The sequence below is a fragment of the Carcharodon carcharias genome, chromosome 1 (assembly GCF_017639515.1).
Source record: "Carcharodon carcharias isolate sCarCar2 chromosome 1, sCarCar2.pri, whole genome shotgun sequence".
Lineage (NCBI taxonomy): Eukaryota > Metazoa > Chordata > Chondrichthyes > Lamniformes > Lamnidae > Carcharodon > Carcharodon carcharias.
The window spans coordinates 257337819-257354746 of NC_054467.1; the positions used below are offsets into that span (position 1 = coordinate 257337819).

The 16928-nt window shown below is 47.7% G+C and overlaps 1 protein-coding gene across 4 annotated transcripts in view; it reads right to left on the bottom strand.

Annotated features, from left to right (window-relative positions):
• dysf (dysferlin, limb girdle muscular dystrophy 2B (autosomal recessive)) overlaps positions 1–16928 on the bottom strand; it is a 375567-nt gene that overhangs the window by 183182 nt on the left and 175457 nt on the right. For all 4 annotated transcript variants that reach the window (XM_041186042.1, XM_041186052.1, XM_041186062.1 and 1 more), the window contains exons 22-24: positions 9739–9934; positions 7905–8060; positions 5771–5902 (exon numbers count right to left, since the gene is read on the bottom strand). In XM_041186042.1, the coding sequence (XP_041041976.1) occupies positions 5771–5902; positions 7905–8060; positions 9739–9934 (484 nt within the window). The remainder of the gene's footprint in view (positions 1–5770; positions 5903–7904; positions 8061–9738; positions 9935–16928) is intronic.

Sequence of the window (16928 nt, forward strand, 5' to 3'; positions counted from 1 at the left end):
CAGTGTTTACTAACCCGGGACACTGAAGGGGACAGTGTTTACTAACCCGGGACACTGAATGGGACAGTGTTTACTAACCCGCGACACTGAATGGGACAGTGTTTACTAACCCGCGACACTGAATGGGACAGTGTTTACTAACCTGGGACACTGAATGGGACAGTGTTTACTAACCCGGGACCCTGAATGGGACAGTGTTTACTAACACAGGACACTGAATGGGACAGTGTTTACTAACCCGGGACCCTGAATGGGACAGTGTTTACTAACCCGGGACACTGAATGGGACGGTGTTTACCAACCCAGCACCCTGAATGGGACAGTGTTTACTAACACAGGACACTGAATGGGACAGTGTTTACTAACCCGCGACACTGAATGGGACAGTGTTTACTAACTCAGGACCCTGAATGGGACAGTGTTTACTAACACAGAATATTGAATGGGACAGTGTTTACTAACCTGGGACACTGAATGGGACGGTGTTTACTAACCCGCGACACTGAATGGGACAGTGTTTACTAACCCGGGACACTGAATGGGACGGTGTTTACTAACCTGGGACCCTGAATGGGACAGTGTTTACTAACACAGGACACTGAATGGGACAGTGTTTACTAACCCGCGACACTGAATGGGACAGTGTTTACTAACCTGGGACACTGAATGGCACGGTGTTTACTAACCCGCGACACTGAATGGGACAGTGTTTACTAACTCAGGACCCTGAATGGGACAGTGTTTACTAACACAGAATATTGAATGGGACAGTGTTTACTAACCCGGGACACTGAATGGGACGGTGTTTACTAACCTGGGACCCTGAATGGGACAGTGTTTACTAACACAGGACACTGAATGGGACAGTGTTTACTAACCCGCGACACTGAATGGGACAGTGTTTACTAACCTGGGACCCTGAATGGGACAGTGTTTACTAACACAGGACACTGAATGGGACAGTGTTTACTAACCCGCGACACTGAATGGGACAGTGTTTACTAACTCAGGACCCTGAATGGGACAGTGTTTACTAACACAGAATATTGAATGGGACAGTGTTTACTAACCCGGGACACTGAATGGGACGGTGTTTACTAACCTGGGACCCTGAATGGGACAGTGTTTACTAACACAGGACACTGAATGGGACAGTGTTTACTAACCCGCGACACTGAATGGGACAGTGTTTACTAACCTGGGACACTGAATGGCACGGTGTTTACCAACACAGGACACTGAATGGGACAGTGTTTACTAACCTGGGACACTGAATGGGACAGTGTTTACTAACACAGGACACTGAATGGGACAGCGTTTACTAACCCGTGACACTGAATGGGACGGTGGTTACTAACACAGAACATTGAATGGGACAGCGTTTACTAACCCAGGATATTGAATGGGACAGTGTTTACTAACCCGGGACAATGAATGGGACGGTGTTTACTAACCCGGGACACTGAATGGGACAGTGTTTACTAACCCGCGACACTGAATGGGACGGTGTTTACTAACCTGTGACACTGAATGGGACAGTGTTTACTAACCCAGGACACTGAATGGGACAGTGTTTACTAACCCGCGACACTGAATGGGACAGTGTTTACTAACTGGGACACTGAATGGGACGGTGTTTACTAACCCGGGACACTGAATGGGACAGTGTTTACTAACCCAGGACACTGAATGGGACAGTGTTTACTAACCCGCGACACTGAATGGGACAGTGTTTACTAACCCGGGACACTGAATGGGACAGTGTTTACTAACATGGGACCCTGAATGCGACAGCGTTTACTAACATGGGACACTGAATGGGACAGTGTTTACTAACACGGGACACTGAATGGGACAGTGTTTACTAACACGTGACCCTGAATGGGACGGTGTTTACTAACCTGGGACACTGAATGGGACAGTGTTTACTAACACAGGACACTGAATGGGACGGTGTTTACTAACACGGGACACTGAATGGGACAGTGTTTACTAACATGGGACCCTGAATGGGACAGTGTTTACTAACACAGAACACTGAATGGGACGCTGTTTACTAACCTGGGACACTGAATGGGACAGTGTTTACTAACCTGGGACACTGAATGGCACGGTGTTTACTAACCCGCGACACTGAATGGGACAGTGTTTACTAACTCAGGACCCTGAATGGGACAGTGTTTACTAACACAGAATATTGAATGGGACAGTGTTTACTAACCCGGGACACTGAATGGGACGGTGTTTACTAACCTGGGACCCTGAATGGGACAGTGTTTACTAACACAGGACACTGAATGGGACAGTGTTTACTAACCCGCGACACTGAATGGGACAGTGTTTACTAACCTGGGACCCTGAATGGGACAGTGTTTACTAACACAGGACACTGAATGGGACAGTGTTTACTAACCCGCGACACTGAATGGGACAGTGTTTACTAACTCAGGACCCTGAATGGGACAGTGTTTACTAACACAGAATATTGAATGGGACAGTGTTTACTAACCCGGGACACTGAATGGGACGGTGTTTACTAACCTGGGACCCTGAATGGGACAGTGTTTACTAACACAGGACACTGAATGGGACAGTGTTTACTAACCCGCGACACTGAATGGGACAGTGTTTACTAACCTGGGACACTGAATGGCACGGTGTTTACCAACACAGGACACTGAATGGGACAGTGTTTACTAACCTGGGACACTGAATGGGACAGTGTTTACTAACACAGGACACTGAATGGGACAGCGTTTACTAACCCGTGACACTGAATGGGACGGTGGTTACTAACACAGAACATTGAATGGGACAGCGTTTACTAACCCAGGATATTGAATGGGACAGTGTTTACTAACCCGGGACAATGAATGGGACGGTGTTTACTAACCCGGGACACTGAATGGGACAGTGTTTACTAACCCGCGACACTGAATGGGACGGTGTTTACTAACCTGTGACACTGAATGGGACAGTGTTTACTAACCCAGGACACTGAATGGGACAGTGTTTACTAACCCGCGACACTGAATGGGACAGTGTTTACTAACTGGGACACTGAATGGGACGGTGTTTACTAACCCGGGACACTGAATGGGACAGTGTTTACTAACCCAGGACACTGAATGGGACAGTGTTTACTAACCCGCGACACTGAATGGGACAGTGTTTACTAACCCGGGACACTGAATGGGACAGTGTTTACTAACATGGGACCCTGAATGCGACAGCGTTTACTAACATGGGACACTGAATGGGACAGTGTTTACTAACACGGGACACTGAATGGGACAGTGTTTACTAACACGTGACCCTGAATGGGACGGTGTTTACTAACCTGGGACACTGAATGGGACAGTGTTTACTAACACAGGACACTGAATGGGACGGTGTTTACTAACACGGGACACTGAATGGGACAGTGTTTACTAACATGGGACCCTGAATGGGACAGTGTTTACTAACACAGAACACTGAATGGGACGCTGTTTACTAACCTGGGACACTGAATGGGACAGTGTTTACTAACACAGGACACTGAATGGGACAGCGTTTACTAACCCGGGACACTGAATAGCACAGTGTTTACTAACCCGCGACACTGAATAGGACGGTATTTACTAACCCGGGACACTGAATGGGACAGTGTTTACTAACATGGGACCCTGAATAGGACGGTATTTACTAACACGGGACACTGAATGGAACGGTGTTTACTAACCCGGGACCCTGAATGGGACGGTGTTTACTAACTGGGACACTGAGTGGGACGGTGTTTACTAACCTGGGATAGTGAATGGGTCAGTGTTTACTAACACGGGGCACTGAATGGGATGGTGTTTACTAACCTGGGACACTGAATAGGACAGTGTTTACTAACATGGGACCCTAAATGGGATAGTGTTTACTAACCCGGGACCCTGAATGGGACGGTGTTTACTAACACGGGACCCTAAATGGGACAGTGTTTACTAACCTGCAACACTGAATGGGACGGTGTTTGCTAACCCGCGACACTGAATGGGACAGTGTTTACTAACCCACGACACTGAACGGGATAGTGTTTACTAACCCGCGACACTGAATGGGACGGTGTTTACTAACCTGGGACACTGAATGGGACAGTGTTTACTAACCTGGGACACTGAATGGGACAGTGTTTACTAACCCGGGACCCTGAACAGGACAGTGTTTACTAACATGGGACCCTGAATGGGACGGTGTTTACTAACCCGGGACACTGAATGGGACAGTGTTTACTAACCCGCGACACTGAATGGGACAGTGTTTACTAACCCGGGACACTGAATGGGACAGTGTTTTCTAACTGGGACACTGAATGGGACGGTGTTTACTAACCCGCGACATTGAATGGGTCAGTGTTTACTAACACGGGGCACTGAATGGGACAGTGTTTACTAACACAGGACACTGAATGGGATGGTGTTTACTAACCCGCGACACTGAATGGGACAGTGTTTACTAACCCGGGACACTGAATGGGACAGTGTTTACCAACACAGGACACTGAATGGGACAGTGTTTACTAACCCGCGACACTGAATGGGACAGTGTTTACTAACCCGGGGCACTGAATGGGACAGTGTTTACTAACCAGGGACACTGAATGGGACAGTGTTTACTAACCCGAGACACTGAATGGGACAGTGTTTACTAACACAGGACACTGAATGGGACAGTGTTTACTAACCCGCGACACTGAATGGGACGGTGTTTACTAACCCGCGACACTGAACGGGACAATGTTTACTAACACAGGACACTGAATGGGACAGTGTTTACTAACACAGGATACTGAATGGGACAGTGTTTACTAACCCGCGACACTGAATGGGACGGTGTTTACTAACACAGGACACTGAATGGGACAGTGTTTACTAACACAGGACACTGAATGGGACAGTGTTTACTAACCTGGGACACTGAATGGGACAGTGTTTACTAACCTGGGACACTGAACGGGACAGTGTTTACTAACATGGGACCCTGAATGGGACGCTGTTTACTAACCCGGGACACTGAATGGGACAGTGTTTACTAACCCGGGGCACTGAATGGGACAGTGTTTACTAACCCGGGACCCTGAACGGGACAGTGTTTACTAACCCGGGACACTGAATGGGACAGTGTTTACTAACCTGGGACACTGAACGGGACAGTGTTTACTAACATGGGACCCTGAATGGGACAGTGTTTACTAACACAGGACACTGAATGGGACAGTGTTTACTAACCCGCGACACTGAACGGGACAGTGTTTACTAACATGGGACCCTGAATGGGACGGTGTTTACTAACCCGGGACCCTGAACGGGACAGTGTTTACTAACCCGCGACACTGAATGGGACAGTGTTTACCAACCCGCAACACTGAACGGGACAGTGTTTACTAACATGGGACCCTGAATGGGACAGTGTTTACTAACCCGGGACACTGAACGGGATGGTGTTTACTAACATGGGACCCTGAATGGGACAGTGTTTACTAACACAGGACACTGAATGGGACAGTGTTTACTAACCCGGGACCCTGAATGGGACAGTGTTTACTAACCCGGGACACTGAATGGGACAGTGTTTACTAACATGGGACCCTGAATGGGACGGTGTTTACTAACTCGGGACACTGAATGGGACGGTGTTTACTAACCCGGGACCCTGAACGGGACAGTATTTACTAACACAGGACACTGAATGGGACACTATTTATGAGCACAGGGCTCTCTAGCAGGTCAGTGGAACTCACAGTTTCTGCGAAGACTGATAGTTTGCCCTCGGTGTATTGGTTAAATTCCTTGTTATCCGCAGCCAATCCAAACCAGATCCGCACTCGTGCCTGGGCTGGGATCTTATCAAACTTCGAGTTGTTCCGTGGGCGCTGGGAAAGGAGGAGAGGTGGTGGAACTTGACACACAACACATAGAAATAGAGACATAGAGAATCCCACCGCCTGTGAGACTGGCTCATTCAAATCAATACTGCGCCGTCAGCACACCTCCCGAGCTCTGTCCTTATACTGAATCTGTTCGGGGAGGTGACAGAATGAAAACAAACTGGATCCACGGCCTGTGGCAATCCTGGTGAATTATCTCCCTACCGTGAACATAGCGGAGTAAAACTACCCGCCCATCAAATTAAAATCTATGTCCGTTGAATCATAGAGTTAGTATGACACAGGAGATCACTCGGCCCATCGATTCATTGCAGGCTGTCTGTGGATCATTCCAGTCAGTCCCCATTCCCTGCTCCATCCTGGGGACCTGCTTCACCAGAACCCCGGCTCCCCAAATTCTGTTCTGTCAAATTCCACAGCAAACCAGGCATCAGACTGTCCAGGCGTCTCCCTTTCATCCTAAACTCAAACGATTCTTTCTTCAACATCCTCCACAAGCCACAGAAACCAGCGAGGTCCCCCACTTTCGATCTATCATATGGGTGACCCGAGCTGACTGTGAGATGTCTCAGTGGCTCTAAGCTGAGGGTTGGGAAGGTGTCAGTCAGGCTTCTGCTGTTGATTTGTGAATCCAGGGCCAAACCTCCTGTCCACAACACCTCCCCCTCCCCCCACCCTGCCCAACCCCGATATCCCCCACTTGCTAAGCGTGTGTGAACTTCAGCCTTGGCTCCGAATGTGCCATCAGCAGCTCCTCCAACCCCCCGGACAAGCTCGGCAAGTGCACAGGAACACCACACCATCTCGGCGTTGGACATACAGCAGCCTGTACCTGGGATATCTGGAACTTGTTCCCCATCAGCACTGACACCACAGAGACTGCACTGCTCGAAGGAGGAGCTTCACCAAGCACCGTCTCCAGGACACCTTGGATATGGGCTGGCCTTGCCTGATTTGCCTTTATATAGCACCTTGTACGGCCTCAGGCCATTCAAAAACATTGGCCAACCAATTGAGAAATAATATCAGATACACAGTCACACAAGCTCTCGCAAACAACTCAATCAGCTATTTTTAATTTATTCTTTCATGGGGTGAGGATGTCACTGGCAAGGCCAGCATTCATTACCCATCCCTAATTGCCCCTGAACCAAGTGGCTTGCCACACCATTCCAGAGGGTCATTAAGGGTCTGTGGGCCTGGAATCACATGCATGCCAGACAGACCCACTCAGTCAGGACAGCAGATTTCCTAAAGGACACACATTTTTTTTAAGACAATTAACAATGGTGTCATCAAATTCCACCATGGTGGGATTCAAACCCAGGTCCCCAGAACGTTACCCTGCGTCTCTGAATGGCGAGTCTCATGACAAATGCCACCTCCGCCATGTGGGCCAGACCAGGTGAGGTGAGCAGGTCCCCTTCCCTAAAGGACATTGGTGATGTGGATGTTTTGTAAGACAGTCGACAATGGTGTCATGGTCACCATTACTGAGACCATTCCAGATTGATGAATTCAATTTAAATTCTACCACTTGCCACGGTGGAATTTGAACCCTTGTCCCAAAACGTTAGCTGGGCCTCGGGACGACTAGTCCAGTAACATTACCACGATGCCACCATCTTCCCCTTTTTGTACGGTTGGTTGAGGGAATCAACATGATAATCGACTCCCTGCCACTCCCCCTCAAAACTATTCCATCCATGACGTCTTTCACACCGACAGACAGGGTCGGGGTTTAATATCTCCTCTGAAAACAGCACCTCTGACAGTGCAGCACTCTCTATGTACCACTATGGAAATGTTAGCCTGGGCTTGAATCCCCAACCTTCTCACCCAGCGGTGTTTCCCACTGGGTGACTGCCGATATTCCAATAGCGCCTTGCCCTGTATGAGGGTCCAACCACTTCTGCTGTAACACTAGTACGTCCATTCCCTTAGGCTACAGTGCGCGTGTTCTCTCATAGTCCTGTCAGCCCCTCACCTTCAAAAAGATTGTCTGAAGCATCCCACAGTTTTTACCGGAGCAGACAGGGTTCCTCCTGGAGTACAGAATCTCGTGGGCAGGAATTCGATGGTAGGCTATGCGCCGATCTCCTTGCAACATCCAGATCACAATGTCAGGCAAACTGTTCTGGGGCTGTCGGTGAAACACACGACGTTTGCTGTCAACGGTATAAGCTCATCCTCATCAAACAATAATGCAAATGACGGGTAGGGGGGAGAGAGGTGAGAGGAGGGAATTTCCGCAGACATTCTCCCCCCTCTCTCATGACTTTGCCCTTGCTCCAAGGCTGGAGCCTCTGCTGAAGTCACTGAGAGAGATTAAGAAGGACATCGGTGGAATGAAACCCTGCAAATCTCACAATTGTGCATCCTGTGAGGGCATTGAGTGGGACAACATGAGCTGGCATGGGCTGATCTCCCACCTGCCACCCAGTATGGAGAGAGTTCACTCTGCTCCGTTTATGGTCTTGAATGCTCCTTGAAAGTGTGGAGGAGGCAGGGTCAATCAGAGCGTTCAAAAGGGAATTAGACAGTTGTCTCAAAAGGATCAATGTGCAGGGTTATGGGGAGAAGGTGGGGGAATGGAACTAAGTGAATTACTCATTTGGGGTATTAAAATCGAAAGGCTGTGGATGGAGGGCCAGCACAGGAATAAGGGGCCAAATGGCCTTCTTCTCTTCTGGAACAAACCTATGATTCAGTGAACCCCGTGCTGTACCTGTCCTGGGGGTATTTGATGGGGACAGTGTAGAGGGAGCTTTCCTCTAATCTAACCCCGTGTTGTACCTGTCCTGGGAGTGTTTGATGGGGACAGTGTAGAGAGAGCTTTACTCTGTATCTAACCCCGTGCTGTACCTGTCCTGGGAGTGTTTGATGGGGACAGTGTAGAGGGAGATTTACTCTGTATCTAACCCCGTGCTGTACCTGTCCTGGGAGTGTTTGATGGGGACGGTGTAGAGGGAGCTTTACTCTGTATCTAACCCCGTGCTGTACCTGTCCTGGGAGTGTTTGATGGGGACAGTGTAGAGGGAACTTTACTCTGTATCTAACCCCGCACTGTACCTGTCCTGGGAGTGTTTGATGGGGACGGTGTAGAGGGAGCTTTATTCTGTATCTAACCCCGCACTGTACCTGTCCTGGGAGTGTTTGATGGGGACAATGTAGAGGGAGATTTACTCTGTATCTAACCCCGTGCTGTACCTGTCCTGGGAGTGTTTGATGGGGACGGTGTAGAGGGAGCTTTACTCTGTATCTAACCCCGTGCTGTACCTGTCCTGGGAGTGTTTGATGGGGACAGTGTAGAGGGAGATTTACTCTGTATCTAACCCCGTGCTGTACCTGTCCTGGGAGTGTTTGATGGGACAGTGTAGAGGTAGCTTTACTCTGTATCTAACCCCGTGCTGTACCTGTCCTGGGAGTGTTTGATGGGGACAGTGTAGAGGGAGTTTTGCTCTGTATCTAACCTCGTGCTATACCTGCCCTGGGAGTGTTTGATGGGGACAGTGTAGAGGGAGCTTTACTCTGTATCTAACCCCGTGCTGTACTTGTCCTGGGAGTGTTTGATGGGGACAGTGTAGAGGGAGATTTACAACGTACCGTACCTGCCCTTGAAGTGCTGGATGAGGACAGTATAGACGGAGCTTTATTCTGTATCTAACCCAGTGCTGTACCTGCTCTGTGAGTCTTTGATGGGACAATGATGATCCCAGCTCCAAGCACTGATCCCTTTCAGTACGAATGGGACATTATATGTTAGATGTCGAATTTCAGTATAGGTTCCTAGAGTTCAGAGAATGAAAAGGCGTAATCACCTCCTCTGCCATAGTCTTCAGTCGAACGAGCCAATCCTCAGCCTGGTCCAGGGTTTGCTGCAGCTCCAGCCCTTCCTCATGTTTGAGATTCTCCGCAGCCTGTATGATCTGCTGTAGGTTAGTGGTGCGGAATCTGTAGATGTGGCCGTCGAGGCAGGTAGCAGAGGGAATCTCCAAGACATTGGGGAGGGGTTGACTGTTCAAAGAGAAAGACAAGACTTTGGTGCGCTCCAACACATTACTAACAGCGGCATTTTTGGTCTTCTCAGTGTCAGTGCCAGGGATAACAGGAGGGGCAGGGCTGGATACAGCTGGAATGGGGCCTGTGGATTTAGGGATTATGTTTATGTGTACATTCATGTGCTTTTGAGGAATTATTTCTGCTCTGACCCGAGTTTGTGATAGCAAATTAGAATGGAGAGAGATGTCAAACATTGAACTGATCCCCTTGTGGTTGGTCTAATGTAACACGGCTTGCATACTAATCTTCTCAAGTTACACACATGTACTCATGTGTTATTGTTTACGATACATAAAAGCTGCTATTCTCTAAAATGTATTCTCCATAATATACACAGGCTAGTCCATACAATATACTCAAGGGGCTGCTATTCTCCATATTATAAACAGGGGCTGCTATTCGCAATAATATGTATAATATTTGGTATTTTCTATAATGCATGCATGGTGACTGATATTCTCTATAATATACATGGAGGTGGTTATTCTCCATAATATGCATGGGGCTACTATTCTCTACACTGTACACTGGGCTTTACTCAATCCTGAGTGTTTCTCTCTATAATCGACACTGGGTGTTGTTCTTTATAATAGACACTGGGGACAGAATTTTCCATGCCCTTTGGTGCCGGGCGTGTTTGGTGGTGTAAGAGGACAATTTGGTGAGAAAACCAAAAATCAGTTTCACGATGTCGCAAAACCAGTTTGCGATCATCCACTCTGCCCATAAATGGTGGGTTGTTGCATATCATTATGAGTCCAGCTTGCTGGAATCATCCCCCCACCCTAGATCATCCGAGCCGAGTGTTTCCCAACTGTACATAAGCGACGTGCACCTGGCGAGCTGCACTTCGCTCGGGACTTTGAGTTTGTTTGCCGACCTTGCTTCGCTCAGCACTCACAGTCATCAGCGCCAGGATTCACCGGCAGCACCACAGCACTGTTAGGGGGGCTCATGGGCAGGGCAGGTCTCTATCTACCAGACCAGCCGTAAGGAGGGGAGGGGAGATGGTGGCTGGTGGCTTTTCAATGGCTGCAGGGCAAGGTCTTGCCTGGGGAAGATGGGGTGAGAATGAGGGCTGTACTGCAGAATGGGGTACCCCCAGCATGTTTGTGGGGTGTGGGTGGGCACATGTTGATCTGTGCGAGTGGCCTCAAGATGGTGAGGGCTGAGGAGGGAGTCTCCAGGGGAGATGAAGCCAGATGGAGATGTGAGGGTGTCTGTGTGAGAGAGTGAGTGGTGATGCCCCTTGAGCTGGCAGTGAGTGAGATGCCAGTGAATGTGTGATGGGCTTGTGAGGGTGTGAGTTTAGAGTGATGAGATGGTTACCTTAACCAGGCGGCACAGATGAAATCATTCATCCTCTCTCTGCATTGGATGGCCAGCCTCTTCTGTACAGCATTGGCACTGAACACCACTGCCATCGCCTATCAAGCCCACATGGTAATGTTGCTGCCCCTCTTATTGCCAGGGTGGGGGTAGATGACATCATGGTGGGCCTCCACGGCTTCCAAAAGGCGCTCGAGGGACGTGTCACTAAACCTGGGGGCTGCAGTCTTTCTGCCTATCAGGGCCATGGCTTCTTCACAGCCGACCTGGGCTGGAAGCACCGAGAGGTGTGCGCGCGGCTGCACTTAAAATATGCTGCCCAGCGTGATGAAGTGGCAGACAAATCAGAGCCCACCCACCATTGAAATGGCGTGTTTCCCAGGAATGCATGATTAATGAGGCGGGATTGGGGCGATTAAGCTTGAGAAGCCGCCATTGCAGCCGGCGGGTAAAACATCCTGCCCGGTACCGCACTTAATGCAAATCTGGGACAATTCCATCCCGGGTGTTACTCTATAATAGACATTGGGTGTAATTTTCTATAATAGACACTGGATGATACTCTCTAAAATAGACACTGGGTATTACTCTATAATATTGGGTGATACACTCTATAATAGACACTGGCTGTTAAACTGTATAATATATATTGGGTGTTACTCTCTGTATTAGAAACTGGGTGTTACTCTCTATAATAGACGCAGATGTCACTTTCTATAATATTCACTGGATGTTACTCTCTACAATCTCCACTGGGCATTACTCTCTATAATAGACACTGGTGTTACTCTCTATAATATTCACTGGGTGTTACTCTCTACAATCTCCACTGGGCGTTACTCTCTATAATAGACATTGGGCGTTACCCTCTACAATATACACAGGGTGTTACTCTCTATATCAGTTTTTTTTTAATTCATTCATGGGATGTGGGCTTCGCTGGCTGGGACAGCATTTACAGTCCATCCCTAATAGCTCTTGAGAAGGTGGTGGTGAGCTGCCTTCTTGAACCGCTGCAGTTCATGAGGTGTAGGTACACCCACAGTGCTGTTAGGGAGGGGCGAGTGACTTGGAAGGGAACTTCCAGGTGGTGGTGTTCCCAACTATCTGCTGCCCTTGTCCTTCTAGATGGTAGTGGTTGTGGGTTTCGAAGGTGCTGCCTGAGTAGCCTTGGTGAATTCCTGCGGTGCATCTTGTAGATGGTACACACTGCTGCTACTGTGTGTCGGTGGTGGAGGCAGTGAATGTTTGTGGATAGGATGCCTATCAAGCAGCTGCTTTGTCCTGGACATCCTGCAGTGATGTCCTGAAGCTGAGATGTCTTGAGTGTTGTGGGAGCTGCACTCATCCAGGTAAGTGGAGATTATTCCAATAAACTCCTGACTTGTGCCTTGTAGATGGTGGACAGGCTTTGGGAAGTCAAGAGATGAGTTACTCATTGCACAATTCCTAACCTCTGACCTGGTCTTGTAGCCACAGTATTTATATGGCTAGTCCAGTTCAGTTTCTGGTCAATGGTAACCCCCAGGATGTTGACAGTGGGGGATTCAGTGAACATCAAGGGGCGATGGTTGAATTCTCTCCTGTTGGAGATGGTCATTGCCTGGCACTTGTGTGGCGTGAATGTTACTTGCCACTTGTCAGCCCAAGCCTGGATATTGTCCAGGTCTTGCTGCATTTGGACATGGACTGCTTCAGTATCTGAGGAGTCGTGAATGGTGCTGAACATTGTGCAATCATCAGCGAACATCCCCACTTCTGATGGAAGGAAGGTCATTGATGAAGAGGTTGGGCCGAGGACACTACCCTGAGGAACTCCTGCAGTGATGTCCTGAAACTGAGATAACTGACCTCCAAGGACCACAAGTATCTTCTTTTGTGCTTGGTATGACACCAACCAGCACAGAGGTTTGCCCCTGATTCCTACTGAAGCAAGTTTTGCTGGGGCTCCTTGATGCCACACTTGCTCAAATGCTGCCCTGATGTGATGTCGAGGGCAGTCACCTCACCTCACCTCGGGAACTCAGCTCCTTTGCCCATGTTTGAACCAAGGCTGTAATGAGGTCAGGAGCTGAGTGGCCCTGGTGCAACCCAGACTGGGCATCAGTGAGCAGGTTATTGCTAAGCAAGTGCTGCTTGTTGACCCCTTCCATTACTTTACTGATTATGGACAGTAAACTGATGGGGCTGTAATTGGCCGGGCTGGATTTGTCCTGCTTTTCATGTACAGGACATACCAGTGCAATTTTCCACATAGCCTGGTAGATGCCAGTGTTGTAGCTGCACTGGAACAGCTTGGCCAGGGGTGCGGCAAGTTCCCAAGCACAAGTCTTCAGTACTATTGCTGGAATATTGTCAGGGCCCATAGCCTTTGCAGTATCCAGTGCCTTCAGCTGTTTCTCGATATCACATGGAGTGAATCGAATTGGCTGAAGATTGGCATGTATGATGCTGTGGACCTCCGGAGGAGGCTGAGATGGATCATCCACTTAGCTCTTCTGGCTGAAGATTGTAGCAAATGCTTCAGCCTTTTCTTTTACACTGATATGCTGGGCTCCCCCATCATTGAGGATGGGGATATTTGTGGAGCCTCCTCCTCCAGTGAGTTGTTTAACTGTCCACCACCATTCATGACTGGATGTGGCAGGACTGCAGAGCTTAGATCTGATCTGTTGGTTGTGGGATCGCTTAGCTCTGTCTATCAATTGCTGCTTATGATTTTTGGCACATAAGTAGTCCTATGTTGTAGCTTCACCAGGTTGACACCTCGTTTTTAGGTATGCCTGGTGCTGCTCCTGGCATGTCCTCCTGCACTCTTCATTGAACCAGGGTTGATCCCCTGGCTTGATGGTAATGGTAGAGTGAGGGATATGCCGGGCCATGAGTTTACAGATTGTGTTCGAGTACAATTCTGCTGCTGCTGATGGCCCACAGCACCTCATGGATGCCCAGTCTTGAGTTGCTAGATCTGTTCAAAATCTATCCCATTTAGCACGGTGGTAGTGCCACACATGATGGAGGGTGTCTTAAATGTGATGCCGGGACTTCGTCTCCACAGTGACTATGCAGAGGTCACTCCTACCAATACTATCATGGACAGATGCATCTGTGGCAGACAGGTTGGCGAGGATGAGGTCAAGTATGTTTTTCCCTCTTGTTGTTTCCCTCATCACCTGCTGCAGACCCAGTCCAGCAGCTATTGTCCTTTAGGACTCGGCCAGCTCAGTCAGTGTTGGTCGTACCAAGCCTCTCTTGGTGGTGGACATTGAAGTCCCCACCCAGAGTACATTCTGCACCCTTGCCCCCCTCAGTACTTCCTCCAAATGGTGTTCAACATGGAGGAGCTCTGATTCATCAGCTGAGGGAGGGCGGTACGTGGTAATCAGCAGGAGGTTTCCTTGCCCATGTTTGACCTGATGCTATGAGACTTCATGGGGTGCAAGCTGATGTTGAGGATTCCCAGGGCAACTCCCCCATGACTATACCATTGTGCCCCAGTGGTGATGGTGGTGTCTGGGACATTATCTGTAAGGTATGATTCCGTGAGGATGACTATGTCAGGCTGTTGCTTGACTAGTCTGTGAGACAGCTCTCCCAATTTTGGTACAAGCCCCCAGATGTTAGTCAGGAGGACTTTGCAGGGTTGACTGTGTTGAGGTTGCCATTGTTGTTTCCGGTGCCTAGGTCAATGCAGGTCGTCAATCCGGTTTCATTCCCTTTTTGCGGCTTTGTAGTGTTTTGACACAACTGAGTGGCTTGTTAGGCCATTTCAGAGGGCAGTTAAGAGCCTGTGGGTCTGCAGTCACACGTAGGCCAGACCCCAGGTACAGATGAGGACAACAGATTTCCTTTCCTAAAGGAAAGGACATTACTGAACCAGTTGGGTTTTTATAACAATTGACAATGGTTTCATGGTCATCATTAGACTTTTAATTCCAGATTTTTATTTAATTCAAGTCCCACCATCTGCTGTGGTGGAATTCAAAGCCAGGTCTCCAGAGCATTGCCCTGGGCCTCTGGATCACTAGCCCAGCAGCAATACCACTACGCCATCACCTCACCTGCATTACTCTATAATAGACACTGGGTGTTATCCTATAATATATACTAGGTGTTCCTTTATAATATACACTGGATGTTACTTTCTATAATAGACACTGGGTGTTACTTTCTATTATAGATACCGGGCGTTATTCTCTTTAATAGACACTGGGCGTTATTCTCTATAATAGACACTGGGCGTTATTCTCTATAATAGACACCGGGTCTTACTCTATAATAGACACTGGGTGTTATTCTCTATAATAGACACCGGGTCTTACTCTATAATAGACACTGGGTGTTACTCTATAATAAACACTGGGTGTTACTCTATATACTGGGTGTTCCTCAATAATATAGACTGGGTGTTATTCTCTATAATAGACATGGTGTTATTCTCCATAATATACACTTGGTGTTACTCTCTACACTGGGTGTTGCTCTCTATAATATACACTGGGTGTTACTTTCTAAAATAGACACTGGGTGTTACTCTCTATAATAGACACTGGGCGTTATTCTCCATAATAGACACTGGGTCTTAGTCTATAATAGACACTGGGTGTTACTCTATATACTGGGTGTTCATCTACAATATACACTGGGTGTTAGTCTCTGTAATAAACACTGGGCATTACTCTCTATACTGGGTGTTACTCTAAAATATACACTGGGTGTTACTCTAAAATATACACTTGGTGTTACTGCACAATAGACACTGGGTCTTACTCTGTAATAGACACTGGGTCTTACTCTGTAATAGACACTGGGTGTTACTCTCTATAATAGACACTGGGTATTATTCTCTATAATAGACATTGGGTCTTACTCTATAATAAACACTGGGCATTACTGTCCATAATAGACACTGGGTCTAACTCTACAATAGACACTGGGTCTTACTCTATAATAGACACTGGGTCTTACTCTATATACTGGGTGTTCCTCTATAATATACACTGGGTGTTACTCTCTATAATAGAAACTGGGTGTTACTCTCTGTAATTGACACTGGGTGTTACTCTCTATACTGGGTGTTACTCTATAATATACATTGGGTGTTACTCCACAATAGACACTGGGTCTTACTCTATAACATAATATACACTGGGTGTTACTCTCTATAATAGACACTGGGTTCTTATTCTATAATAAATACTGGGCATTACTCTCCATAATAGACACTGGGTCTTACTCTATAATATAGACTGGGTGTTAGTCTCTATAATAGACACTAGGTGTTATTCTCTATAATAGACACGAGGTGTTAGTCTCTATAATAGACCCTAGGTGCTATTCTCTATAATAGACACTGGGTCTTACTCTATAATAGACATTGGGTCTTACTCTATAATAAACACTCTCCACAATAGACACTGGGTCTTACTCTATAATAAACACACTCCACAATAGACACTGGGTCATACTCTATAATAGACACTGGATGTTACTCTCTATTATGGGTGTTACTATATAATATACACTGGGTGTTACTCCACAATAGACACTGGGTGTTACTCTCTATAATAGACACTGAGTGCTACTCTATAATAGACATTGGGTGTTACTCTCTATAATA